The sequence below is a fragment of the Dendropsophus ebraccatus genome, chromosome 14 (genome assembly GCF_027789765.1).
Source record: "Dendropsophus ebraccatus isolate aDenEbr1 chromosome 14, aDenEbr1.pat, whole genome shotgun sequence".
Lineage (NCBI taxonomy): Eukaryota > Metazoa > Chordata > Amphibia > Anura > Hylidae > Dendropsophus > Dendropsophus ebraccatus.
The window spans coordinates 31069724-31096278 of NC_091467.1; the positions used below are offsets into that span (position 1 = coordinate 31069724).

At 43.4% G+C, this 26555-nt stretch overlaps 1 protein-coding gene and 1 long non-coding RNA gene across 8 annotated transcripts in view; one reads left to right on the forward strand and one right to left on the reverse strand.

Annotated features, from left to right (window-relative positions):
• The first annotated feature begins 1634 nt into the window (after window positions 1-1634).
• LOC138772603 (uncharacterized) lies at window positions 1635-26516 on the forward strand. Of its 3 annotated transcripts, none has more exons than XR_011359781.1 (5): window positions 1635-1720; window positions 11112-11225; window positions 11570-11711; window positions 12918-12992; window positions 25739-26516. It is a non-coding gene; the product is annotated as an uncharacterized lncRNA (long non-coding RNA). The 3 variants fall into 3 exon arrangements; XR_011359782.1 differs by having other exon boundaries at window positions 11570-11684; XR_011359783.1 differs by lacking the exon at window positions 25739-26516 and adding an exon at window positions 16000-16992.
• FMNL1 (formin like 1) overlaps window positions 10281-26555 on the reverse strand; it is a 45216-nt gene continuing 28941 nt past the window's right edge. For 3 of the 5 annotated variants that reach the window (XM_069953119.1, XM_069953120.1, XM_069953117.1), the window contains exons 12-26: window positions 25670-25819; window positions 24943-25044; window positions 24644-24848; window positions 23996-24562; window positions 23788-23912; window positions 23490-23692; window positions 23181-23415; window positions 22238-22306; window positions 22060-22140; window positions 17399-17528; window positions 16717-16880; window positions 15992-16093; window positions 13380-13484; window positions 12744-12864; window positions 10281-12130 (exon numbers count right to left, since the gene is read on the reverse strand). In XM_069953119.1, the coding sequence (XP_069809220.1) occupies window positions 12030-12130; window positions 12744-12864; window positions 13380-13484; window positions 15992-16093; window positions 16717-16880; window positions 17399-17528; window positions 22060-22140; window positions 22238-22306; window positions 23181-23415; window positions 23490-23692; window positions 23788-23912; window positions 23996-24562; window positions 24644-24848; window positions 24943-25044; window positions 25670-25819 (2460 nt within the window). In that variant the 3' untranslated portion in view covers window positions 10281-12029. The remainder of the gene's footprint in view (window positions 12131-12743; window positions 12865-13379; window positions 13485-15991; window positions 16094-16716; window positions 16881-17398; window positions 17529-22059; window positions 22141-22237; window positions 22307-23180; window positions 23416-23489; window positions 23693-23787; window positions 23913-23995; window positions 24563-24643; window positions 24849-24942; window positions 25045-25669; window positions 25820-26555) is intronic. The other 2 variants (XM_069953121.1, XM_069953118.1) reach the window with 1 other exon arrangement.

Consider the following 26555-nt stretch of genomic DNA (forward strand, 5'->3'; position numbering starts at 1 on the left):
ATACAGCCATAACCACAGGCTGTATCCCAGTTTTCCAGGCGGTTCTCCCGCTGTATCCACCCGCTGCCCGGAGCGGGCAGACCGCGGGAATCTGATGCCGAGCGTTCGGGTTCATACGAACCTGAACCTTGGCAGATTCGGACCATCCCTACTTACATGAATACCTGCGCTTGGAAATGGGCCACATGTAATCGCTTCTAGTTACGTTTGGTCCATTATATTTAAAGCGAATGCACCACCAGGTACATTGCTATGGGCTCTTTACATCAACAGACTGGCACGGGCCTTTTTTTTTTTGAACCACTGCCCGATTCCCATGCCTGGTTTTCTGGTAAGTTCTTTGTTCAGGTGCCTTGTATACATAACACAACAGATTTTTAAAAACTTTCTAATAAACGAAGTCTTTGTTGGCCATAGCAACCAATTGCAGCACAGTTCTTACTTTACCACAGCTATTAAAATCTGGGCTGTGACTGGTTGCTATGGGCAACAAGGGGCAGCTTTCTTTTTAAAAGTTTTCAGAAATCTGCCCTGTTGAGTGTATTTGCTTCACCTGGCGGCAGTAAAATGGCATACGTCTTCCTGACAGAGAAGACCCTGTTGTACAGGCCTTAAGACCTCTTTACCAGGCCTTCTACAAGAAGATTATAAGGAGCTATTGATATGATGGGTCACTTTTGTTGGCTCCATCACATTGGCTTCTGGGACGTGAGGCACAAAATGGCTTCTGTTTACTTGTCCATTATGGCCTACCGGTCAGTCCACAAAGATCTGGTGCTTAATAGGGATATTACTATTTTATAAAGATATCATCCTACCCATAGGATAGAGAACAGGCTCATCAGTGGGGGTCCAGCAAGTAAAGATAATGGGGTAAATGGTACCCTGGACAGTGAGTACTCCATTTATTGTTTCTGATTGCCAACAACCTCCCCATTGATCGGCTTGTTAGCTCCTATCCTGTGGATTTGGTTATTTATATAATGCAAGATGGCTGACTGCTGTAAATAGGACCTATATATGTATAGGGGAGTCATGAGATAAGATTATGTACAGTATTATGTAATCTGAAACTAATCGCCCATTGATTTGTTTGGTTTTGAAAAAGTTGTTCCAGGTTCATGTATTCCTCTTGTAAAGCAGCACAACATTTGCAAGACTATAAGGGTCCAGTTAGATGAATCGATTTTTAACGATAGCAAATGAGAGCTACCTGAAATCGTTCACCATATTACACAGAACAATAGTCATTAGTCATTTACTTTATTTGAACTCTGCAAAAGAGCGAAGAATGTGGAATTACACCAACTGATTAGTGAACAATTAATATTTTGGGGTCCGCACAAAATCAACGATTTCTCGTTGGTCGTTTGTTCCCTGCATTTACTTGAAATGATTATCACTGGAATTTGAATGATAAAACGATTTTTTGCACGATAAGTGTTCCCTGTATTGAAAATGATGATGGCCAATTACTTCGATTCAGATTAGCTAAACCTTACTGTAAATTCACTTGTCTGTAGGTTCAAGGTGGCTGCAAGCGTCGGCTCTATCTCTAAAGGTTTCCCAAATAGTTCTTAAGTGCCAAGTGAGAGAATTAGTCAATGGATTTCATTGCTCTTTTTCTGCTGTTACAGAACTGCAAGTCCCAGCATGCAAAAAGCTCTCAGGCCATGCTGGTAGTTTTGCAGCAGCTGGAGAGAGACTGGCATAAACTCAGGTAAGATGGACTCCTAGCACTCTGGGAGTTGTGGTAGGAAACCACAAGTTGGGAAGGCCCAGGAAATGAGGCAAGACACCAGCAAGGGTTAAAGAGGTATACTCCGTATCTGCTTCATCTTCTGCGTATTGTAATGTTCTGCAGCTGTGTGACATGTAACCTTTGTGTAATTCCATGGAGAAATAAAATAGACATGGCCGCGTATCCACATGGTATATACTACTACATAATACATCAGGAGTTAACGTTTTGATCAAAGTGTATAAGCCCACACACAGTTTTAAGGTTTCTGATTCATGTGGGTCCCTAACATAGAATGGCACAATGCCGCACGGCAACGACCATCGCCACAACACTGGAGGAGGGAGCGATCCATGCGGTCATGTCCAACCTCTCTCAATGGTATTACATGAAGCTTTTATTTGCTGATCTTAACTGGAAGCATGGACAGGGAGATTGAATTCGCTGCAGTCCCTGGAGTCCTAACCCAAGAAACAGATGCTTACCTTATAGCTGCTGCCCATCTGCCTATGGGGCGTGAAGGGATGTTGGCACACAAATATGTATAAAACGGTGCAGAGAATGCTGGATCTCATGTTCGGCTGATGTACAAAATCACTTGGGTGCAACTTAAAGGGGGCCTGTCATCACTTTCATGCTGCCTGAACCATGAGTCATTAGGGTGGTACCTGGTGACTTCTGCTTTCTTGATAGAACTCATGGTTCAGGCAGCATTAAAAGGATCCTAGGTTCCCTTTTAAAGGGGTTACCAGCATTAAGAAAAAGTCTGTCTGCATTCTTCCAGAAACTGCACCGCACCTGTCCACAGGCTATATGTGGTATTGCAATGTGGCTACATTTGCTGTAATACTGGCCTGACAAATATGGTCCTTTTTGAAGAAGGTAACCCTGTTTTTTTTTTTTTTTTTGTTCCCTGGGCAACCTCTTTAGCTTTTTCAGAGGCTGCGGAACTCCCTGAAAATTCTGGAGTTTCCTCTTATATTTAGCACATGCACAGTTTAGACTGCAGCACTGGGTGTAAAATGAGAATATGGTAGGATCTCGATCAAGATCAGAACAAAGTAACATGGATGGATGGATGGATCCATGTTGGGTTGTTGCGGTTAATAGAGTTGGCGCCAAGAAATTAGGTGGACAGAACTGGTGTCGCTGTTGGGGGGGCACTTCTGTAAGGAGGCCAGGGCCATATGCATTATACAGAATTTTTTCTTGGTAATGATCGGAGGCAGAAAGAACTCTACATATAGTGTAACAGACACTGATCAGCCATGAAGTCAGTGCCATGGGTTATCTTAGGGTCCTTTTACACACCGATATCTGACCGATTTATCCCGTTTATAGTCTGTTCCTGGCTTTGGCTTCAAAAATCTGTCAGATATCTGTGTGTGTAAAAGGACCCTTATGACAGTGGTTGCTTTCATTAGGCAGCAGGTGGACAGTCAGACCTCGAGGTTGATTTTGGAAGCAGAAAAATGGGCAAGTGTAGGGATCTAAGCATTTGACAAGGACCAAGCTGTTATGTTATGGGGGCACCATGATGGGCAATGTAGCCGAGAGGCATTAGTGCCATAGGTGTGAGGTGCAGCAGCTCCTTTCCCTCTAATTTTGTATGTTCTCCCCTTTCTGAATGGCTAGCACTCATCTTTGTAAGATCCATGTGACCCCAATTAGCAGGAAGCACCTGTGCACTTATGGTAAGTACCTCCTCTTTCTCCCATTTCACCTCCCTCCACCTGAGTAGTAGCACCTTGTTCACACTTGTTTTGCTTGGCGGCCGCCTTCTCCGTCTGCGGGGTGTTGGGAGCTTAGTGGGTTTGGTCGTGTGACAGTGGGGTTACAGGGCTATTCTGAGGGGCCGACACAGTGTTGGTTTAGTGTAGGGACTCCACCAGGGGACCTGCACGTGGTACATGAGGCAATATGGTTTGATCAAATTATATAACAACATCCTGGCGTTGGTTTTTAAATGTAGCCGAGGGGCATTAGTGTCAGCCATAGGCGTGAGGTACAGCAGCTCCTTTTTCTCTAGTTTTGTATTTTACATATAGTGTAACAGACACTGATCAGCCATGAAGTCGGTGCCATAGGTTATCTTATGTCAATGGTTGCTGTCATTAGGCAGCAGGTGGCCAGGTGGATGTTGGAAGCAGAAAAATGGGCAAGTGTAGGGATCTGAGTGTCTGACAAGAACTAAGCTGTGATGTGGAGAAGACAAGCTGGTGGGGGCACCATGATGGGCAATGTTCTGCTGGAGACCTTGTCCTGGCAGGACGGATGTTACATATATCACCTACCTAAGCTTTTTACGGACAGTCATCCCTTCATGGCAGTAGATAATGTCCTATATAATATAAAAAAAAATAAAATAATAATAATAAAAAAAAAATTATATATATATATATATATATATAACACATATGTCACTGCTGCTTCTGCCGGATCCCGTCCTCTGTGATCAGGAAAGCCGTTCCCTTTAGACACGGCAGGATCTGTGTTTGGCACGAGACAGTCATTTCCTGCTCTGAGCTATAATATATCCTTGTATACAGGGAATAGAAGTAGCCATGGGATATCGGACATCCTACTATAGCCGTATACCCTGTGTAATAGTTGAGCACATCTTGGAGGAGGTGGCTGGTGTATTGTGGGGTCTGATCTCCAAAATAATGGAACAAACACTCATGAAATTCTTCAGCAGGTTGTGGCCTGTAGTCACATTCCCTCCAGCAGGGGGCAGAGTGTTTGTTTATGTTTTGGTAGTAAGAATTCTGCTCCTCTATTAGCATGTGCTACCCTTCACTGACATTGGGGAAAGAAACCAAATCTCAGGACAGGCCACTAATCCTGATCCTTCTGCCATCATGCCTGCTCTCGTAAAGAACATGGAAGAAATGCTCTGCAGAGACAGCGCCGCTCCTGTGCATAGGCTGTTTTTGGTATTGCAGCCCACCCACTGAAAAGGATTCGACAGACACAGATTTTTGTTTCCTTTATTAAGTTTAATGGAACTAACGTACTATATATTAATGCAGCAGGTTATTACAGTGCCCGATCATGACAAATTCAGCTCCGCTGTGTCTCTGTATGACGTGTGGCATCTGTACTAGTTAAAACTCTCCCTCATTTATCTATATAGCAGTGGCCTATTATTTGTAGCTCTCCTGCTGTTGTAAAACTACAATTCCCAGACAGCTGATGGCTGCCTGGGCATGCTGGGAGTTGTAGTTCTGCAACAGCTGGAGACACGCTGCTTGAGGAATAGTGCCCTGGCACGCGATATCTATACTGTAGATTCCTCATTCTCTGTTCACGTTTCCATATGGAGAGATGGGGCGCCTAGGGGAGCCTTAAATAACAATAGCCTCTGTGTGTTGGAGATGGGACACCGCCATTCTCTATAAAAGCATTTGCTGACAATTGTCTCATCTGTTCTCCACTGTTATGAATAGCAATATCTTTGTCCGTCGTGTATGGTGGTACAAATCATCACGTCTCAGTTAATGTAGCGTGATCAGGCCACACCGCAGTGAACATCTGAGAACCCCGGAGCTCAACACATGACATTAGAGTTGAGTGTAACCACAGTCACATACAGTATTTCCTGTTCTTTGTTATGATATTAAATACATCTTAAAGGGGTTCTCCAAATTTAGGCAAACTAAGCACAAATGTGGTTTCTAATAGTTGCCAAGCATCGGTGAACCCTACTGTAAGAGGGCGAGGAAGCTGCAACATTAAGGGAACAAAGGGATCTATATGGATGAGCTACATAGCCAAACAATGTGGGTTGAGCATCATTTTGTATAATTGACAAATCCTCAGTAAATCGTCCCCTCCGCCATGGAGGCCTAAAAATGTGCAGCATAATAATAACAGACTGGCATTAAAAAAAGGCACTGTGATCTATCTGGCGAAAAATGTGACCCTCCTTCTGGAAGTTGTTGTGTATTGCTGCATTTGTAGTAATCTGGCTCCATCCAGTGGTCATATTGTGGTATTGCAGGAAACTCGAGTAGGATTTATTAGACATCTGCATTTGCCATCCCTTTTTTTTTTTTTTTTCAAAGATAAATTTAGATCCCATTTAAAGAGATGAAGCAAAGATGGAACAGCGCACATATAGACAGTAGGCTGTAAAAAAAAATTTGGTTCTCCAGACCCTGACATGTGTCCTGATCCCATTTTGGGCTGGATTAGTGCCTTAGTGTCACTTTTAAAGCTCATTGAACCATTAGCTTGAGAATAGCATACTTGCCAACAGTCCAGATTTTGCCAGGACCATCCCTTGAATCAGGTTACTGTTATTGGGTGTTCCTGGGGGCAGTCAGATTTTGGCCTTTAAAATCTCCTAATTCCAATTCACACTAACCTCAAAGTCCTATCACTAGCCCACCGGCACCTTGCTCTGTCCGGTTGAAGGTCAAGAACTCCAAAGCAGCTGTCTACAGAAGGGTCTGGCTTGGCTAATAATCCCCAGTAATGTTTTAGGGGGGACCAAGCATTGACATGCCTGGATGCTACCTCCACTAGGTGGCACTAGAGAGCAATCCATAGTTATATCTGTACTAACTACAGTGATCCCTCAACTTACAATGGCCTCAAGATACAATATTTTCAACATACAATCTTTTTGGACCATCGTAACTTGAGACCAGACTCGACATACAATGCTACAGACAGTCCAGATCTGCGGAACATCTAAAAAAAAACTAGCTGATAGACCAATGAAAGTCCATTTTACTGGTAAAATCTCAGTATTAGTGAAGTGCATGTACTGGTTGGCTGACTGGTATCTCCTCCCTACAGTACAGTGTGATACTACATGTCCTCTACTGCTCTTTACCTGTGCCAGGATGAGTTGCACCTTTGCGCACCAGGTGAATGTGGCTTCATTTTATTTTCTGGGACCCTGTGTGATCTGTATAGGACCTGAAAATGCTCCGGTCCTCTACATAGAAAGATTTACAAGAGACTAAATTTCTTTCTGACTGTTGTATGTAAGGACTTGCTGTATCTATATTAGTTAGCTGCTTTTTTTTTCCTTAAAATTTTAAAAATTTTTTCTCATTTTGGGGGATTTAAAACCAACTGCCAGTTTTCCATAGAGTTTTGGTCACAACGTACAATGGTCATCCTGGAACCAATTAATATTGTATGTTGAGGGACCACTGTACTATAGTAAAACTGCACCTTTGGACAAAAAAGATAAGTATTTTATATTTTTCCCCTTAGATCATTGTGTCCGTATTACATTTGTCTTAAGTACCCAGCTTGACCATAGCTCAAACATCAGATTGCCTTTTGATGCTCTCCATTTGGGTCATTAAAGAGGATGTACCATCATTTAATATGACCCAAGGATAGAACGGCTCCGTCACGGGGAAGCCGGTGCCGTGGTCCATTTTTTAACCGCGGCCCGATTCCCATGTATGTCGCCGTTCTATTCACGGGTACCGGGCCGGGGCTGAAGCACAGGAGGCGGGCCGGCCCGCCCCCAGTGGGAGCAATCCCTCGCCCTCTATGATGCGGCTCCATTGATTCTAATGGAGCAGCTTCATAGAGGGGAGGGAATTCCCTCCCACTGGGGGCCGGCCCCCCTCCTGTGCTTCAGCTCCGGCCCGGGACCCGTGGATAGAACGGTGACGTACACGGGAATCGGGCCACGGTTAAGAAAAAAAAAAATAGACCGTGGCAACAGCTTCCCCGTGACAGTGCCGTTCTATCTGTGGGTCATATTAAAGAGGATGTGCCTGATGGTACATCCTCTTTAAGCCCATAGTTGAGCAGGAGCTTTTGTTGGTAATACAGATGAAAAAATGAGTCCGTATTATACTTGTCTGGACCAGGCCTTGTTGTAAGTGAATGGAAACACTTGCTTAGGTTCAGAAGTAGATGTGGAACAGGAGCATAATGTCTTTTATAATATAATATATTATCTAATGGAGTATACATGCCTATCCCAGTTTAATTTGCCAAAATCTTAACACTAAGGAAATCTTGCAAACAATTTGCTGCGGATTCAGCCACTTGTCCCCGTGCGCTTCCGATTCAGTCTCTGCCCGTCCCATAGGCTCCATTCCATGGTCAGGCAGATTCCGACGTCCGCCAAAGGAATGGACATGTCTATTCTTTGGGTAGACAGCAGAATCTGACCCAGCGTAGAATGGAGTCTATGGCACAGGTGGAGAGTCAAGTGGGAAAGCAATGGAATCCACAGCAAGTTATCCGCAAGAATTACTCAGTGTGCATATACCCTAATACTTTAACAGCTTGTATCTGCCACCTCTGTCCATGACAGGAACTGTCCAGAACTCTACTGCTCTGGACAGTTCCTATCATGGACAGAGGTGGCAGCAGAGAGCACTGTGCCAGACTGGAAAGAATACACCACTTCCTGCAGGAAATACAGCAGCTGGTAAGTACTGGGAGACTTGAGATTTTTACATAGGAGTAAATAAAAAATCTATATTACTTGCTGACATCAGTTGATTTGAAATGTGAGGTGATACCAAGTTCTAGTATGTTTTAATTTAACATTTTTTATTTGATAATGGGTAAAGAGGGTGATTACAATTTTTTTTATGAAGGGGATTTAACATTTTGTAAATGTCTGAGCAGATCAGTCACAGCAAGCAACTGGGGCCTTCAGAAGGATCGACTCCTGATCCAACCACTAATGATACTAATTATACTTTTATAATTCCATTGTCCGTTTTAAAAGCTGCCTCATAAACTCTTTAAAAAGACAGCGACAGTGATCGCTCCATGGCAGCTATTAGCTGTGGCCCTTAGCAGACCGGGTGTGGAGTTGGCTCAAGTCCCAATTTTTCTCTATATACAGTTGGCGTAAGCAGGATGAATATACTATATATATATATATATATATATATATATATATATATATATATATATATATATAGAGTATATCTGCTGTATGGGTACAATCATGTTGCAGATCTTGACTTCCCTATTGAAGCATTATTGTCATTTTAAATGAATTAAAAAAAATTCACATCACATCAACAGTTTAGGGTCTGAGACCTGCATGGTGAGTAGATATAGGTGGGAGAAGCACCCAGCCGCACACTTCACTTGCTGCTTAATCAGGCTAAGGGTCAATTTACACAGAAAGATTTAAAGCCAAAGCCAGAAACAGACTATAAACCGAGATCAGGTCATAAAGGAAAGCCTGAGATTTTTCCTCTTTTCAAATCTTTGGCAGATAATCTTTCTGTGTAAATGGGCCCTTATTGCAGGAAATGTGCTCCATAGTCTCAGGTCCGTATTACATAGCCTGATTAGTAATGTAAACTGGATACTAGATCACCTAGTTCTGCTAGAACGGCGCTTGTTTACTGAGCCTATTACACGGCTCGATAATCATGCAGCAAGGGCTGTGTGTGTGTGTTTGTGTGCATATATATATAATATATATAAAATTATTATTACTATTATTATTATTAAAGAAAATGTTTTATTTTATTTTAGCGATATGAAGCCCTTACTTTAAAAGTGAATAATAATGTATATACATTACCTCTCCACGCTCCCCATTATCCTCCTGGTTTCGCCCCAAAGCCACCAGTGGAACTTCAGAGTTGGTTTCTGTAGTGACAGGCTGCTCAGCCAATCACTGGCTGTGATGGTCCCATCCCGGCCAGTGATTGGCTGAGCAGCCTGTCACTGCAGAGTCTGGTTCTGAAATTGCATTGGCAGCTGTTGGGACAAGCCAGGAAGACACCGGGGAGCTTGGAGAGGTAACAAATACTTTTCATAATTTACTTAAATAATTTTCTTTACACAGTTGTCAGCTGTCGTCTGCAAATCGCTTTTATACGTACCTGTGTTTTAGTTTAATGAATAAGCACAAAACCTGTAGTTACATACACCTCTTTTCTATATAGCACAAACGTTCAATGGAGAAATGGCTGGGCTGGTAATGCACATTATATCCACCCCCCCCCCCCCCCCCATAAAAAAAGTGTGACAATATAGCTCAACAATTTTCTACTAGACTGCCATCTAATGTGAGGTTTATAGATAGATAGATAGATATGTGTCGCCCATATGAGACCTGAACACTCAGACCTGACTGATTAATTTTATCATACAAAATCTGTCGAAGCTGCAATTGTTGGGTTTGTTTCAAATGCAAAAGAACAAACCTCCCCAGACCCTGTAGTAGAATCAGAGAGATAGGCAAAGCCTTAATGTACTTCTATAGAAGCCCTGGATGGGGGGCATTGTGAGTAGGTGGGTGGGGGAGTCCTAACCTAGACTGAAATATTCCATGTACTAATTGTAAAGCTGATATAAATAGCAGACCTATAATCCATGCTGTGCGGTGTATGTAGGCATGCCTCGCTGCCATTGTACCATAATAATATAGGCCCCTGTGATCTACCTCCCACACCTTCCTCTGGCCTCCATTATTGACATCACCACAGAAAGGTCAAATTTTTGCTCTCTCTCCCCCCACCCCTTTACTTCCCGTGATCAGGTCTAAAGTAATTTAACACTCGAATGTTTTATTGAACTGCATATTTTATTTTTATTTTACATATTCTTATGAAATACAAAAAAAAGTGTTATAAACTACACGTACAATATACAAGGAGAATGAGTATATAGAGTAATGTGGACAGTTCGGATATACAATAGAGCTATACATGGTATCTGAGCAAAGGCTGCTAGAGAACTATTGGGTATGATGAGCTATATAAATCTAATATACAGTATAGATTGAATCACTATTGGTTGCAAAAGGTTTTTAAAGGGGGATCAACAGTTGTGGCCAAACTCCCAGCGTGCTAGACGCTACATCTATGGATTGCGGAGGTTTACAGGCATCTAACCTACAGCATCCTGGTATGATAATATATACTGCCAGTGTAATACAGAGCGGTTTCACTGCAGGCGTAATCTCTGTCACAGATGAAACGGAGCAGATCAGTTGTGCACTCATCCAAATGCTGGACCACTAATATACATGGGGGCATGTGTCGTGTGACACCCCCTGGCAGCAAGTGAGAAAGATGACTTTGGACATATGACTCACATACATGTAAGCGCAGACCACTAAGGCTAGTGATTAGCTGCATCTTAATGTAAACAAAGTGACATAGTCACTACACGTCCAATCCCAGACACCCCTGCATTGTAATACAGACCCTAGATTCTGACCTCTCAAAATATAATACAGACTTGGACCTAATTTCCCATAACATGTAATACAGTCGTAGACCCCTTAAAGAGAATGTGTCACCTAAATTTTCTTTTACTGATTAAAATCCTATACTAAAACTTGTTCTTTTATTGTAATCTGTTTCTATTTTCTGACTTTTAATTTTTATTTCTTTCACTTTAACAGCATTAAGGGACATGCTTTACAGCAAGACTCATGGACATAGACGATAATAGACAGACACTGTCCACTTGAGATGAATGTAAACAGCATTGAGCACGCTCTGTGACCTTTGAAAAGGTAATTTGACAGGGAGCTGCTATTGTCTTGTATTGATACTATCTAACTACTGGTGTCACATGACGCTGTAATGCTGTACAGATCACTTTTATCACTATAGACAGAAAGGAAGTCTCAGCTTAGTTTTAGCTCCAGTGGTAAGAATAGAAACTGCAAGATTTCTGGATTATTTTTATAATATAGATAGAAAATTAGAAAAAGTCAGAAAAAATTCTTAAATATGTTTAATATAAAACCATTATTTAAACAATAAGTCATTTTCTGATGACACATTCCCTTTAAGTCCTACAGACATCATTCCAGCCCATGTAATACAGATGTGCTCCCCCCCCCTTCCTTTCCAGACTCAAGCACCAAATAATGCTTCAATCTCTAAATTGAGAGGATTAGACCATCAACGCTGACTACTTTTCATGCCTCCATACAGAGCATCTTGGGAGACTGGAGACCATTATTCAGGTTGGTTGGAAACTTCACAATAGAAAGGTAAGAAGCCCCATTATGTGTGCTATAGGGGAATTGGAGGTTGAATTTGCGTTCAGTCCTACTGCTCCGCTGCTGTTCTGTGATAGTCTGACAGCCGCTCCTCTACCCCTCCGCTCCACAGGTGTCTGACAGCTGCTCCACTTTGCTTAGATTTGGCTTATCACTAGTAAGCGGTCCTGTGTCCTCCTCCAGATCAGTACTTCTAAAAAGATTTTGGCTCTGTTGCATAGGTCCACATGGGAAGACAATGCACCACAGCACACTGGGCTAACTGGTGAAGACTCTAGGAATCGCCACATCTCCCCAGTCCCGTAGACCTTAGACTGGTACATCTGTGCTGGTCACTGTCGTTCCACTGTTCTGCTTTTTCCCGCTTCTCCGGGCAATGTCTGTTCTTCTGTACGGCTGGTTCCTCAGATCTGATGTAGGGAGGAAAAAAGGATAACAACATACTGTAAATATCAGACTGTTATATGGATAAAGATTATAGTCCAACGGTCAGATTTGGGTCCTAGGTCTCCCATCAAAATAAAGTGTTAGTCGTGTGACCATACTGGATGTCAATTTATTGCCTATGGGTCTGTCCAAGATAGACTGGCACTACACTATGCTATCTCAAGGAGTCCTGAATGGCACAACCACCCGATGGATATGATATACAATTATGGCCCAATTACCACCATGTTGCAGTGTCCCATTACGTTACCGAAACAAAATTGGCAAAAATAATTTTCATTGCAGGTTTTCACTTCTGCTACTGAAGTCAATGGGGAAATTCTGCTGAATATTTATATCCATATATTGACGCGCTGTTTAAAGAAACTGCCCTGCGGCGTTGATTTGAAAAGCCTCATCCTCTTAGCATCAAGAATTTCTATTCCGATAGCATGTGCTGCTCCTGTAAGCACTGTGTGTTATCTCTTATAGACCTACTCTTTGGCTAATATGGTTTGATCCAATGGTGGAAACTGTCCCCCTTTTACTTTATTCTTGGCCAAGAGGCCTAATATGTATCCTGTCTAATATGTTCACCTGTTATGATGTCTTCTATAGCCCAGTTTTCCTCGTAAACTCGCGGCTCCTTTGTCTGCAGCTTCTTGTTCAGCTCCGCCATCAGATTGATCTGTGGTTTTAAGGATTTGGCTGGTGGAGACTGAAATCCATGAAAAAAATACAAGTCAATTTTTTCTTCCATTTTTGTTCCAGAAGGGTTGGCATAGAGCAAAAGATTCGGAAAAGCTCAGATGAACAACGTAATCCAATATCGTAAAGCATAAACAGGTATTGGCATGGAATATGATTCTAAGCCTCAGACTGTCTCCATTACTCTCTACAGAAATTGCATCACTAAAATTCCCCTTATCCTGAGAGCTGCAGTCGTGCCCCATCTTTGGAGACCAATGCTTTAGAACAGCTGGATAGGCGGCAATTTTACGAACATTGAGGGAGATTTATCAAACATGGTGTAAAGTAGAACTGGCTCAGTTGCCCCTAGCAACCAATCAGATTCCACCTCTCATTCCTCACAGACTCTTTGGAAAATGAAAGGTGGAATCTGGTTGCTAGGGGCAACTGAGCCAGTTTCACTTTACACCATGTTTGATAAATCTCCCCCATTGACCGTAGGCATCATTAATATGGCAGATACAGTAAAGGATATGTAGATACTTGGATCTTATTGCACACCGTGGTTGGTTTCTCTGGAGACGGCGTCTTCTCTTCGACGGCTGCTGCCTCCTGCTTCTTCCACGTCTCCAGATCCAGTTCGGCTTGCTAATAGGGAAGTAATGAGGTAAATACAATTGCACTCTTCATACATATAGGAAGTTATACGCAATTGCAACTATATAGTCAAAAGATACAACAGACTTCTCAGGTTAGGGGACTAAGTGTCAGATAAAGAAATGGTTTTTTTTCATCAATATCTGGGTCTCCTTAACCCCCCCCCCCCAATAAATAACAGTACATCTGTCGATAGTATGTATAATTAGTAGGCTCTCTAGCAATACCCCTAAAATAATATTTTTGAGACAAATGTAAATCTCGAAGTATAATTAAATTAAAATTCATAAAAACATATAAACAAATGAACATGTAACTACACGCTTACAAAAAAATCTCTGTATATAAATCTCATGCGGTTGCAAATGGTATAATACAGGATATAGACTTGATTATTTGTAGGTTAAAATACATATAATGCGGTTAAAATTAATATAGTATGGTTAAGTCCGCATGTAGTTGTTGCATACGGTGTGGTTAAAACCGGATGCGACTAGTGCAGGGCCCTTGCAAGTCGCCGTGGTTTATTACTACTATATACACTCACCGGCCACTTTATTAGGTACACCTGTCCAACTGCACGTTACCACTTAATTTCTAATCAGCCAATTACATGGTGGCAACGGTGGTAGGTGGTTATGGTCCCACCATTTATTAGCTCACAGCATAGTGAATGCATACAAATACTTCTATGCTGACAGAGAACACGGGAGCAGCCAATTACATGGTGGCAACGGTGGTAGGTGGTTATGGTCCCACCGGTCCCACCATTTATTAGCTCACAGCATAGTGAATGCATACAAATACTCCTATGCTGACAGAGAACACGGGAGCAGCGCTTAAGGGTAAACACCCATCTGATGTCAGGAAAGACAACCGAGCACTGAGCATTCAGCTCCAAACCCAAACCGGACAGTACTCTAAACAAGACCCTGTGCACACGACACGAGGAACACTGAACATGAGGAGAGCTCCTGATGACATCTTCAAGTAAATAACCCTCTGTCTGCTCCCACCAGTCTGCGGCCGCAGACCTCATAGAATCAGAGTCTTCAGACCGGTGAGAGGTGGATTTCCACCGAATCTATTTTAACATATTTCTGCGAAAACGCTAATAAGCGCCACTAACTGTTGCAATTTATATTGAACTGATAAACAGAACAGTGATAACTGACTTGATCAAATATATATAGTAGTAATAAACCACGGCGACTTGCAAGGGCCCTGCACTAGTCGCATGCGGTTTTAACCGCACCGTATGCAACTACATGCGGACTTAACCGTACTATATTAATTTTAACCGCATTATATGTATTTTAACCTAAAAATAATCAAGTCTATATCCTGTATTATACCATTTGCAACCGCATGGGATTTATATACAGAGATTTTTTTGTAAGCGTGTAGTTACATGTTCATTTGTTTATATGTTTTTATGAATTTTAATTTTGATTTAGATAGTGTTATATATACATATTTACTTGTGATTTAATTATACTTCGAGATTTACATTTGTCTCAAAAATATTATTTTAGGGGTATTGCTAGAGAGCCTACTAATTATACATACTAATTAGGTCATTTGGTGCCAGCCAAGTAGTGCACTCGCTATACACCCATTCCATAACTTCACTAGAGGTAGAGTTCTTACACCAGAGTTTTTCCATACATCTGTCGATAGGTCAGGACCATAGCTGCCATTAGGTGAGGTGAATATCTTGCCTCAGGTGGCAGATTGCAGAGCCCCTGAGAGGCAGCATGTAAATAATACGGTCTAGAACATTCTGCTACACACCACTCCCCTCACCTTTTGTTTCAATTGACCCCATAACCTGAAAAAGATGGCTGGGAACAGATCTGGAATTCAAGGCAGTCAGGACTGGGGATGCAGGAATTATTTGGTACTTGTATAACTATTATATAGAAGTATACGGTACACTTTGCTGCTATTATTATATGCTGCAGCCTTTCTGCACGCAGATGTTTCCAACTTAAAGGGGGATTCCAGTTAAAACTTACTTGTCCCCTATCCAACGGATTCATTCTCTATGGAGTGCTGTACTCGGCTCTCTCCAGCTGCTCCATAGAGAATGAATAGAGCCGCGGATCACGTGCCGACCCGTGGCTGTATTCAAAACAAAAGGAGTCAGGGCTGATCTCAAAATCATCAGGGGGCATGGAGGTCAGACTCCCCGCAATCTCTTACTTGTCCCCTATTCTGTGAATAAGGGAAAAGTACATTTTAATTGACAACCCCTTTAAGATAGGGATGCTATTTTAGTAAAGCTAGCCATACAGCTGGCCATAGGCTTTAACTGGTATTGCAGCTCAGCCAAGTTTATTTGCCTGGGGCTAAGCTGCAATATCAGAACAGCCTGTACACAAGAGAGGCGCTATTTCTAAATAGCTTTTTTTCTTATTGAACTGATGATAATACTGGCAAACAATCTGCCGTTAGCTGTAAACCCATCAGTAATGTTAATATATGACAATTCTTGCCTTATAAGCTCTTCCAAAGCGGAGAAATATGGGGAAGAAGGCGGATGGAGCGGTGGTCTTGCAGTTTTCACCAAAATAACCAACAACGGTTTCATATGCCTCCTGAAAGCAAAACAAGTATAGAAATGAAGACACCTTGAAGCAACAGGGTTCAGAACATTGTACTATATGTAGCATCACTGTATGCTTTTATAGCAGAAACTTCCACACTTAACGCAGCAAAAAGCAGAAGGGAAAGTATATCTGTTTCTCCACTTGTGATGTGTGTGTATATACTGTATGTGTGTATACATATATTAATATACATGTATGTATAATGTGGGAAGGGAGGTGTATGAGCACTAGATCTAGGTGGGATGTGTGGTGCCCCCCCCACCCCCAACCATGATCTTGGCATAGACTTATTGGTCCCTCTGCTATTCTGGGTCTATGGAGCTGGAACAGCCATGTCCAGTAGTCGAACTAAGGCGACCAGTGGCATATGTAAAAGAGAAGGGGCCACAAAGGCAGAGTTTACATTGGGTGCTAGTTTTTGCCATGCAGAAGAAGAGTGTCTGGTAGCTGCTGCCCCATATGCATCTGTGGTACAGCTCCACAACCCTTGCTTGCTAACAATTCAGAAAGGAGGCCTCACCACCTACACATCATCATCATTCTTATCTACCTCTGTGGTATGATCCTCAAGTGTGTGACTCAATGTGAACAGAGTCCTAGCCTGTAGTCACCTGTGCCGTCTTGGCATCCGCTGCAAGCCTTGACATGACGTCCATGTTGGATTTCAGAAACTCTTTGAGGGTGACGCAGTCATCCTGCTTTGTAAATTCCTTCTGGGTCTGTTCCATCCCAGTCTGGAGTGAGCGGACATCAGACAACACCGCATCCAGAGACACTAAAGAATGAACAAGTACATAGGGAAAAGCTTTCACAGGATTTATACTCGTGAAGAATAAATAACCTAAGCAGCCAACAAGTCCTTAAAGGGGTACTCCGGTAAAAAATAAAAACCTCAAGCCTTCCAGTACTTAACAGCTGCTATATGCTCTGCAGGAAGTGGTGTACTGTATTCTTTCCAGTCTGACATAGTACTCTTTTGCTGCCATCTCCTGCCAGGTTTTCTGTGGGGATTTGCTACTGCTCTGGACAGTTCCTGTCATGGTCAGAGGTGGCAGCAGAGAGCACTACGTCAGACAGGAAAGAATACACCACTTCCTGCAGGACATACAGCAGCTAATAGGTACTGGAAGTCTTGAGATTTCTAAATAAAAATAAATACAAATTTTTTAAAAAACCTTTCTGCCACCAGTTGATTTGGAACAAATAATTTTTCCCTGGAGTACCCCTTTAAGTGACATAGATTGGTACACAACACAATATCTTCAGTAGTTTTATTCCAATTCCCATAGATACCTGTGGCCGCCTTTTCCAAAAAGTGCAATTCTGATTGAAATCCGGACAGGTTTGGATATTTCGCATTGATTGTTCGCACCAGGTAATGCAGCAAAGTCTGCTTTCGATCCGTAGATTTTGTATCCAAAAGCTAGCCGAAGGGAGGGGATAAGAAGAAAATTTTAGTTATGCATGCACAGTACTGCCTGTTGGTACAGAGCCCGCAGACAAGCTTCATTTTTATTGTACAGGGGCATCCGCTAGCTCTATATCATACTCAGAGCTGCCGAAGGAGATAAATGACACCTGTCTCCTAGCTAATAGCTGTTTGCACAGTTATAAAATAATTTTTTCTTTCTAAGCTCAAAAGCCACAGTGTCTGCGTTGAGCTCCCCTTTCCTGCATGAATATTGCACAGGGCTTAGATCTAGAAACCATGTTGAGAGCAGTGGGGGACAGAGGAAGGCATGCATGCTGCAACTCATCCCAGACAGTACAACTCTTGAACTTGGATGAAAAACATGATTTTATAACTTTTGTTTAGTGACATAATATCGCACTCTGAGGCCCTACTTTATTGAGTTTTAGTTGCAAGAGAACACTGCAGGCTTGATAGAGACTGTCATACAAGCACAGTCATATGCATAGGTCCGCCTACCCTACAATTGACCTAGTAGTTATATATTATATTGTTTGATCTTTATCTTTGTTTCATCTTAATAGGGGTTTTCGTTTTTTAACATATTGCTACTGCTGCATATAGAACAATAAACATACTATGCTACCTCTCTACGCTCTCCCCGGTGTCCCCCACTGACTGTGTGGTATCCCACCAAGGGTGTTGCTAGTCTGTACACCCCTCACAAAAGTCTGTACTCCAAGTAAAGTGGTAATGAAGTTATGCCTAAGTTTTGCCATTAGATGTCGCTAGTATATGTATCTGTACTTGTATATTGCACAGCTGTAGTGAGCAAGGGGTTATTGTTTATTTGTGATCTGTGCACCAATAAGAGTTCTTTCTTTTCTCCACCTAGCTCTATCCTCTTCTTTTTCTTCATTCTGCACTTTCTCCATCACTCACAGAAGTTATTACACACCACGTAGGAAGTTGTCACATGGGGAGAGAAAGTACACACCCACACCTAGTGAGTCTTAGCCAAGTTTCTGTAGAGAGAGGACGCAAGATAAGACTGTCCCTGCTGTAGTCCAGCTGGGCCCTGGCTCTGCCAGGTCCCCCACCAAGTCCAGCGTAGTCTAGGCTGGAGTATGGTAGTGGACGGACACACATGGGAGACACAGAGACCTTTTTCTTAAAAGCTACCCGTATTCCAACTATGCAGTGCTAAACCACTCAAGAAAAGACAAATCAGGGATCATCCCAACCCATGTCGTTGAACATCCCTAAAGGTGCAGGACAGTATCTCAACAAGAGGAACTGATCCGCATAGAGCAAAGTTGTTACAAGCCTACATACTCTCTCACAGCGCAGGTGTAACCAGGTAATTTTGGCCACCTTGCTCAACTCAGGTAACAAGGACTGAGGCTTGTGTCACCATGTTAGGACAGGTTACCCGACACTACAGGGCAATAGGTGGTATCACGATAGAGGTCAAAACACGGGCACAAGTATTCTTCTTTCAAGTAGTCTTAAGTCTTCTTCTTCTTTTTCTTCTAAAGTTCCGGCAGAGCACATTTCTATACTGGCTTGGGACTCTCGAGACAAACTCCTCTCCACTACTCTGAACTCTCACAACCTACTCTTCTCAGCTATTCTGAATCTACTCTACTTCTCAACACGCAACCAAGTCAGCACTATCAATCAACCTCTGAAGCTCTTAGCACAGATTTTGTCCAGTCAAGTGAAAAGTCTATTGTCAGCTGGTGTATCAAGTGTTCCTTCAGTAAAGAAGAATTTATTTATGGTAACAGGACTCAGTGGTTATTGTTCAAGCACCTAAACAGTAGATACACTGCCCTTGGGTCATCTCCCCTTTCTGTGGGTGCCGATAATCCGGGTGGGTCACAACTCCATTCCGGACCACCGTGATAAGCGCCCAAGGGACCCCCTCACAGCCTGGCAGGTCACCGACCACAGGAGAAAGGGTATCGCCAGCCACACTAAAATAAAATCAGGTGTGCCTCCACACCCGCGTACCTGAACGGCACTGGCGTAACGACAACCTACCATCCGGCTGAGCTATACTCCGACCAACCCCCACAGAAGTGGCGTCACACAGCACCATTTGGCAAGTGACCGGTCGACCATAGTGCACCACAACTGTAGCACCTCCTCTTCAGGGACAATCTTGACTCAGGAGTGACAGCCTTCTCAGCCAATAGAAAACTGAGACAGGACAGCTCCGTGGCCAGTAATCGACTGAGCAGGCTACCACACTCAAGACAAGTTCTCTGCAGTCAGTGAGGTACACCGAGGGAGTGCGGACAGGTAAGCATAACATGTTTGTCTTATATGCACCAGCAGCAATATATTAGAAAATGCCAAACGTCACACAACCCCTTTAAGAGAGCACAATCCATTTATACTACATCTACATTTGCTGATATAACACAACTTCATATTCATGCACAGGGCAAAAGTAGTGTCCCAGTACAGGGGTCACGAACTTGTTTACCATTCGTCAGATGTCACACGCAGAGCTGGGAGCTGGGATTTTCCCTCTCCAGCCACTAGGTGTCTCACTCTCCCCTTTGCACAGCTGGACTGAGTAAAAGGTTTAGCCTGAGGGTATGTTCACATTGAGGAATCCGCGCGGATCACTCGCCGTGGATTCTGCAACTCGCCCTTGCTCACGGCCGCATATATTACGCAGTCTTCCCAAAGAATGAGCCGGTTTAGAGAGTTCTCCTAGACAGTGTATATGAGAGACAGACACAAGAAACAGGTTCTTGCTGAAACTGCTGACGAAGTGGGCCTTGCTCAGGCCAGAGCCCTTGATGGGCTGAAACTATTTTTCTTAAGAGAGACTGAGACTACTAGTATGCAGTGCTAAGCCGTAGAAGTGGAGTAACCTTGTACTTGGTAAATCCTTGTCTCTGCCTGGGATCCTTCTTAATCATCAGGACAACCACCCTTTAGAAGAGAGGAAGTGGGACTGATCCCCAGTAAGGCAAAGCTGCTAAGTGCTGAAGTATCTTACTAACAATCCGACATGAAGAGAGAGGAGCCGCTGCACATCACACCTATGGCTGATACAAATGCTGCTAAGCCTATTTTAAAAAACCAACTTCAGGATGTTGGAATATGAATTGATCAAGCCAAATCGCCCCGTGTACCAACGTGCAGGTCTCCTGGTTCACACGGGTCCCTACGCTAACTCTACACCGTGTCGGTCAGTGACCGCCACCACCGCAAAGTGTGCACATGCAGGGAAGGGAGGCCATGGAATGGCCCTGCAACCCCCATGTCACAGGACCAAACCCAAAGTGCCCCCCCAAAGGGGGCTATTATGGCTTGATCAAATCATATACAGACACTCTGGTGTTGATTTTTAATATAGGCCTAGCGGCATTAGTATCAGCCATAGATGGGATGTGCAGCCGTTCCTTTCTCTCCAGTCCGTGTTTTACAGTTCTCCCTCTCTGAACAGCTCGCACTCCTTTATAAGACCGACATGACCAAAATTAGCAGGATATGCCTGTGCTCACATCTCAGTACCTTATGTCTTCCCCATTCTGTGAGAGCAGCAGTGGTAAGTGTAATACCATATCCATAATTGTGGCATTTGGGGGCAGCCTTCCCTGCCGGTGGTGCTGGCCGGGTCCGGTCCTGTGACATGGGGGTTGCAGGGCCGTTCCATGGCCCCCCTTCCCTGCACGTGCACGCTTTGCGGGGGCGGAGGTCGCTGACCGACACGGTGTGGAGTTAGCGTAGGGACCCGTGTGAACCAGAGGACCTGCACGTTGGTACACGGACTATTATGGCTTGATCAAATCATATACAGACACTCTGGTGTTGATTTTTAATATAGGCCTAGCGGCATTAGTATCAGCCATAGATGGGATGTGCAGCCGTTCCTTTCTCTCCAGTCCGTATCTTACTAACAATGCTCGTCCACTTGAGGAAATCTTCAGTGGGAGCTCAACCTAGAGACAAGCTGGTGGGGCAAAAGGCGGTCATATACGCACAGTCTATATATATACACGTGAGTACAAGAAGTTCTTCTATTAAGTATCTACACTACAATCCAAGCAGAGTACTGTACTAATTAGACTAAGGCCCCTAAACCAAGTCGTTCATCTTTTCATCTCTACCTGAAGTCTACCTCAAGTGTTGTGTGTTTTTTGTTTTTTTTTTGCATTATTCACCTGTGAGCAGTTTCATTTTGTTTGTCTTTTGTACTGCACTGAAGTTTTCTAAGTAAAACATCAACTACTGGTTTAGTGCTGTCACTTTTCTGCACCTGCACCCTCACACAACACAACTGTCCTACTTGTCAAGTGCAGTGCCCATGTGGCTGGGGGTGGGTATCACCACACCTGGCTGCGTGACAGAACCAACCCCTAAGCACCAGAAGCCCACCAGCTGCCTTAACACCAGTACACAACTACAGTTCCACAGAAGCAATAGGACACAAATCACAAGAAAGTAGAGTATATTCAGTAAATAATAAAGTGTAGGCTTATAGAGTACATAAGGTCCACTTCAGGGTATCGGCACTCACCACATCCAGAGACTGGAGCCGGAATCCATACGCTGCTCCTCGCTTACTGCTGTTCATGAAATTGCCAAACGCCAGAACCAGCTGCCAAAAATGTGAAAGCACCAAGTTGTTTAAGAGGGAAAAATAGGAGCTGAGGGGTAAAATTAGGGGCAGATACTGTATAATAGACAATTGTTACCTCCAGGATGCCTTTTAGTTTTTCTGAGGATTTGACGGAAATTGATGCAGCGATCAGAGCGTTAAGTTGCTGGCGAAAAGAAAAAAAAATTATTTGACGCTTGTTAGAGAGAGAGATGCTCTGTAAATTAGATGGAAGGACCTCTTCACTTTCTGGTCTACTGACTGTCAAGGGACCCTTCCAACAAGTCAAGATTGTCCAAAGTACCCCCAGCGATTAGCTATAATCTGGGAGTAAAAGTTTTAGCCTTGCACAGTGCTCTTTTCTCCCCATGGTTTGTCTGTGTAATGCAGGACAGGATGGGTCCTCCAGAGCAAGAGATGCTCTTTGTGACTGTTTTCCTCTTTGCCAAGTCATGAGGTTCCTGAACCCCCCTTTAAATGTGATAAATGTGGGGTATACCCTTTGCTCTTTTTTTTTTTTACAATCCCTGTAAAGGAGGAGTGGCAGAATCCTAGGTCCCCTGTTGCAGGGACCCTCAGCTATTGAACACTTATTCCATAAGTGTGTAATATGTGAAAAACCTTGCCTCTTCACACTCTTAAAGGGGCACTCTGGAGATTCAGTGATTATTGGTCTATTGATTATGAGCATTTCCTGCCACTGTCTCCTAATTTCTGTTTAGCTAGCTCCTGAGTCAGCTACCTATCGCAGGTCTATAAGCCCTGCAGTTCCTGACACAAGCTGCAAAGCTCTGATCCCCTGCTCTGAGAACATCAGCAATATCGCTATACAGAGAAGGGGGTTTGTCCTTTGTGGACTGTATATTTTACGGTGGGTGGGGTGAGGACACAAAGTTAAATCTCTGGAGTACCCCATTAATTATAAGTAACCTTTATGCTACCCACTCTTGAATTTTCCGTGGCCTTCTAATATCTGTAGGAAACATGGACATTAATGCAGCCTTCTACTTCTACGTAGTAGTCTATGTATGTGCACTAACCGGTGTGAGGCGAGCAGTGGTTTCAGGAAAGCTGGAGATAAAAATCATGGTGTTAACTCTCTCAGCGAGCCTAGGTATGGAGCAAAGATGGACCATGAACCTGTCTTCTGCCCCCAGCTGGTCAAGAGGCTTCTCATCCTTCAGGTACCGACTAATCTGCTGTCTCTCCCAGTCTGATGGAAGGAACCTGGAAAGGAGCTCCAGAAAGTCCACGTTTAGGGCCTCCATATCATACCTGAAATAAGAAGATGATTACTAATAAGACATGAACCTCAGACACTTGTAGAGTCTTCACATTTGACTACTTACGCCTGGATGGCAGCAGTGATGGCTTCAGGCGTCAGACCTCCTTTCTTGAGGGTAATTGCAAGGTTCTTGGCTCGATTTGGGTCAATGAGGGAAACTTTGTTTGGCTGATTCTGTGAAGAACTCACTTTCTTGGAGAACTTGCTTTGGGTTGGTCCTTGGGCTTTGGTCTTGAATTGGTCCTCAAAGTCACTCATGTCGAGTTCCTGGTGGTGCAGGAAGAGATGACACCAAATGAAGTGACTGCAATGATCTTATTATTCATCTATATATCTAAATGTAACTTTAGAATTTCCGGTACCTGAAGCACCTTGTCATCATTTAGCTGTGTGAACACTGTTCCATTGATCTGTGTGGGTTTCAAAGCCACCCAGTTGAGGACAGGCATTCTGTATTTTGGCTGTATCGTTTTCTTTATGCTAACTCCTAAGGAAATAACAATGGAGCTTAAGATGCATAAGAAAATCATATTGTCATTATATGACTATAATATTGCTCCTAATTCTTACCACTGGAGGTAGGTGGAGCAGGAGTGCCAGATGGTGGTGGTGGTCCATGTGGGCCACCTGGTGGTGGTGGTGCAGGTGGGCCACCAGGAGGTGGCGGTGGTGCAGGTGGGCCACCAGGAGGAGGCGGTGGTGCAGGTGGGCCACCAGGAGGAGGCGGTGGTGCAGGTGGGCCACCAGGAGGCGGCGGTGGTGCAGGAGGACCACACGGTGGTGGTGGTGGTGGCACAAAAGAAGGTCCCTGAATATGGAGTGGAGGAGGAGGAGGAGGTGGCGGCGGTGGTGGTGCTGCATCAAAAGTATCAGAGGGTAAAGAAGGAATGCCAGGTTCACCACTAGATACCCCCTGAGACTGCATTGAGTCTGGTTGATGACATAAACCATCATCACTTTTAGTTCCAGGATGGGAAGGAACAGCGGGTTCTGTGGTAGACCATGATACTGTGTGAGATCGGGAAGCTGAACTCTCATTGACTGGAGAAGGAAGAACAGGTTGGATGTCTGTTTCCAGTAGGGACAGGGGTATTGTAGCCGCACCATCTGATTCATCTGGCTTGTGTGAAGAAAGCTCTGGAACATGAACACAATGTATAACACTCTCCCATCTTGCTGTAAAATGTGTGGATGAGCAAGGTGTGTTACATGACTTACCTGGCTCTGATAATATAGTGAGCCCAATGGCTGAAGGAGACGCTGGGCGATCATTGGTGGTAGATGACCCTGTGTTCCCACTGACAGATAATGGTTCTTCTGTGCAGGTGTCCCCCGCAGGTTCTACCCAGAGTCCTTCTTGGTGACTTGACTTCAACGTTGTGACATTTTGATGGACTTGGGAGGATTGGGATAGATGCGTCTCCTAGAAAAGAGTAGAAGCATCATCTAATACTGAAGGCCTCATGTCCCAGATGACATCAGATGTTACATAATGGAGTCACAGGGTCATTCTTTACCTTTGCTGCTTTCAGCTCCTTTCGAGTTTGATCCAGTTGTTTCTCAAGCTCGGCCACTCTTCTCATGTATTCATTCTCCGTCTGCTGCAACTTTTCTGCCAACTACAGGGGAGGGGGGATAGATTTACAATTCACATAGCATGAGGCCTTATGTTATAGTTTGTTACCCTACTGGGGATGTAAAGAAATGCAGTCTGGATTATTTGTATGCTTATACAGCTGTGTATTATAGAGTAAATTAGTAAACTTTATACAGAGCCTTTTCAGACATCCTTTTGGCAGCAACTTCGTCCGCTAAGAACAGAAATCTATATTCACTGTGTGTTTGACCCCTTCAACCTGAACAGGGCCTGAATACTGCATGAATACAGATGGCAACCCTCAGTGGAAGAAGCAGATTTCGGAGCACTGAATGACACCCTGCAGCCATGCCCGGGGATCCCAAGTTACCAGATTTGTTGCATTTATATGAAACTGGTTTGTAGAAATCCCTAACATCTGCTAATGGGGGAGAGTCAGGAGGCTAGAGAGTCATACAGACTAGATCGTATAGTCAGCTAAAATCAATAGAGTGAAGCTGTTGACAACAAGTTGGTTTTAGTAGCAACCAGCAGAATTGTAAATACAGCTCTGGAGGATATATTATTTTTACAGCAACAAATCCGAGAACATTTGCATGTAGCCCTCTTTATTCTATAGAATGGTGTGTACCTAAAACATTGCTTACATGTGCTAAATGGCTCTGTAGGTCTTCTACATGCTCCAGCATTTCATGTTTGTTTTCTGTGTCTTCCAGGAGGTTGTTCACATCGAAGATATTATCGAGATAAGCCTGAATTTGGACCTGGAGCCTCTCGCTTTCAGTATGCTTCAGAACCTGGAAAAGAGATGCCCAGAAGATGAGCTCCACAACGATGACAAGCGCCCCTAATAAAGCTACTTACCTTATACTACTTATATGAACATGGTATAAGGCCTAACATAACCTGGCAGGCATGGCGCTACCAGACACAGATTATTTTGACGGTTTTTACCACCACACCATGCCCTATCCACTGCATGTTAAAGGGGAGCAAAAAAAAAAAAAAAAGATTTTTCAAATTAACTGGTGTCAGAAAATTTTATATAGATTTGTAATTTATTCAAAAAGTCTTTCAGTGCTTATCAGTAGTGATGAAATTTTATCACTACTACTACTACAGTAGTGAGAAAATGTACAGTAGGAACAAAAAAAAAAAACAATCTCACACATTGCTCTCTGCTGCCACCTCAGTTCCTGGCAGGAACTGTCCAGAGCAGTAGCAAATTCCCATAGAAAAATCTCCTGCTTTGGACAGTTCCTTTCATGGACAGATATGGCAGTAGAGAGCACTGTGGCAGACTGGGAAGAATACACCACTTCCTGCAGAACATACAGCAGCTGATAAGTACCTGAAGACTTCAGATTTTTAAACAGAAGTAAATTACAAATCTATATAACTTTCTGACACCAGTTGATTTGAAAGGAAAACCTTTTCGCCAGAGTAACCCTTTAACTTGTACATGTCAATATGTATGATGTAAATAAATATTATGTAGAGAGAAAACACAGTATATAGTAACTTTATTTTGCC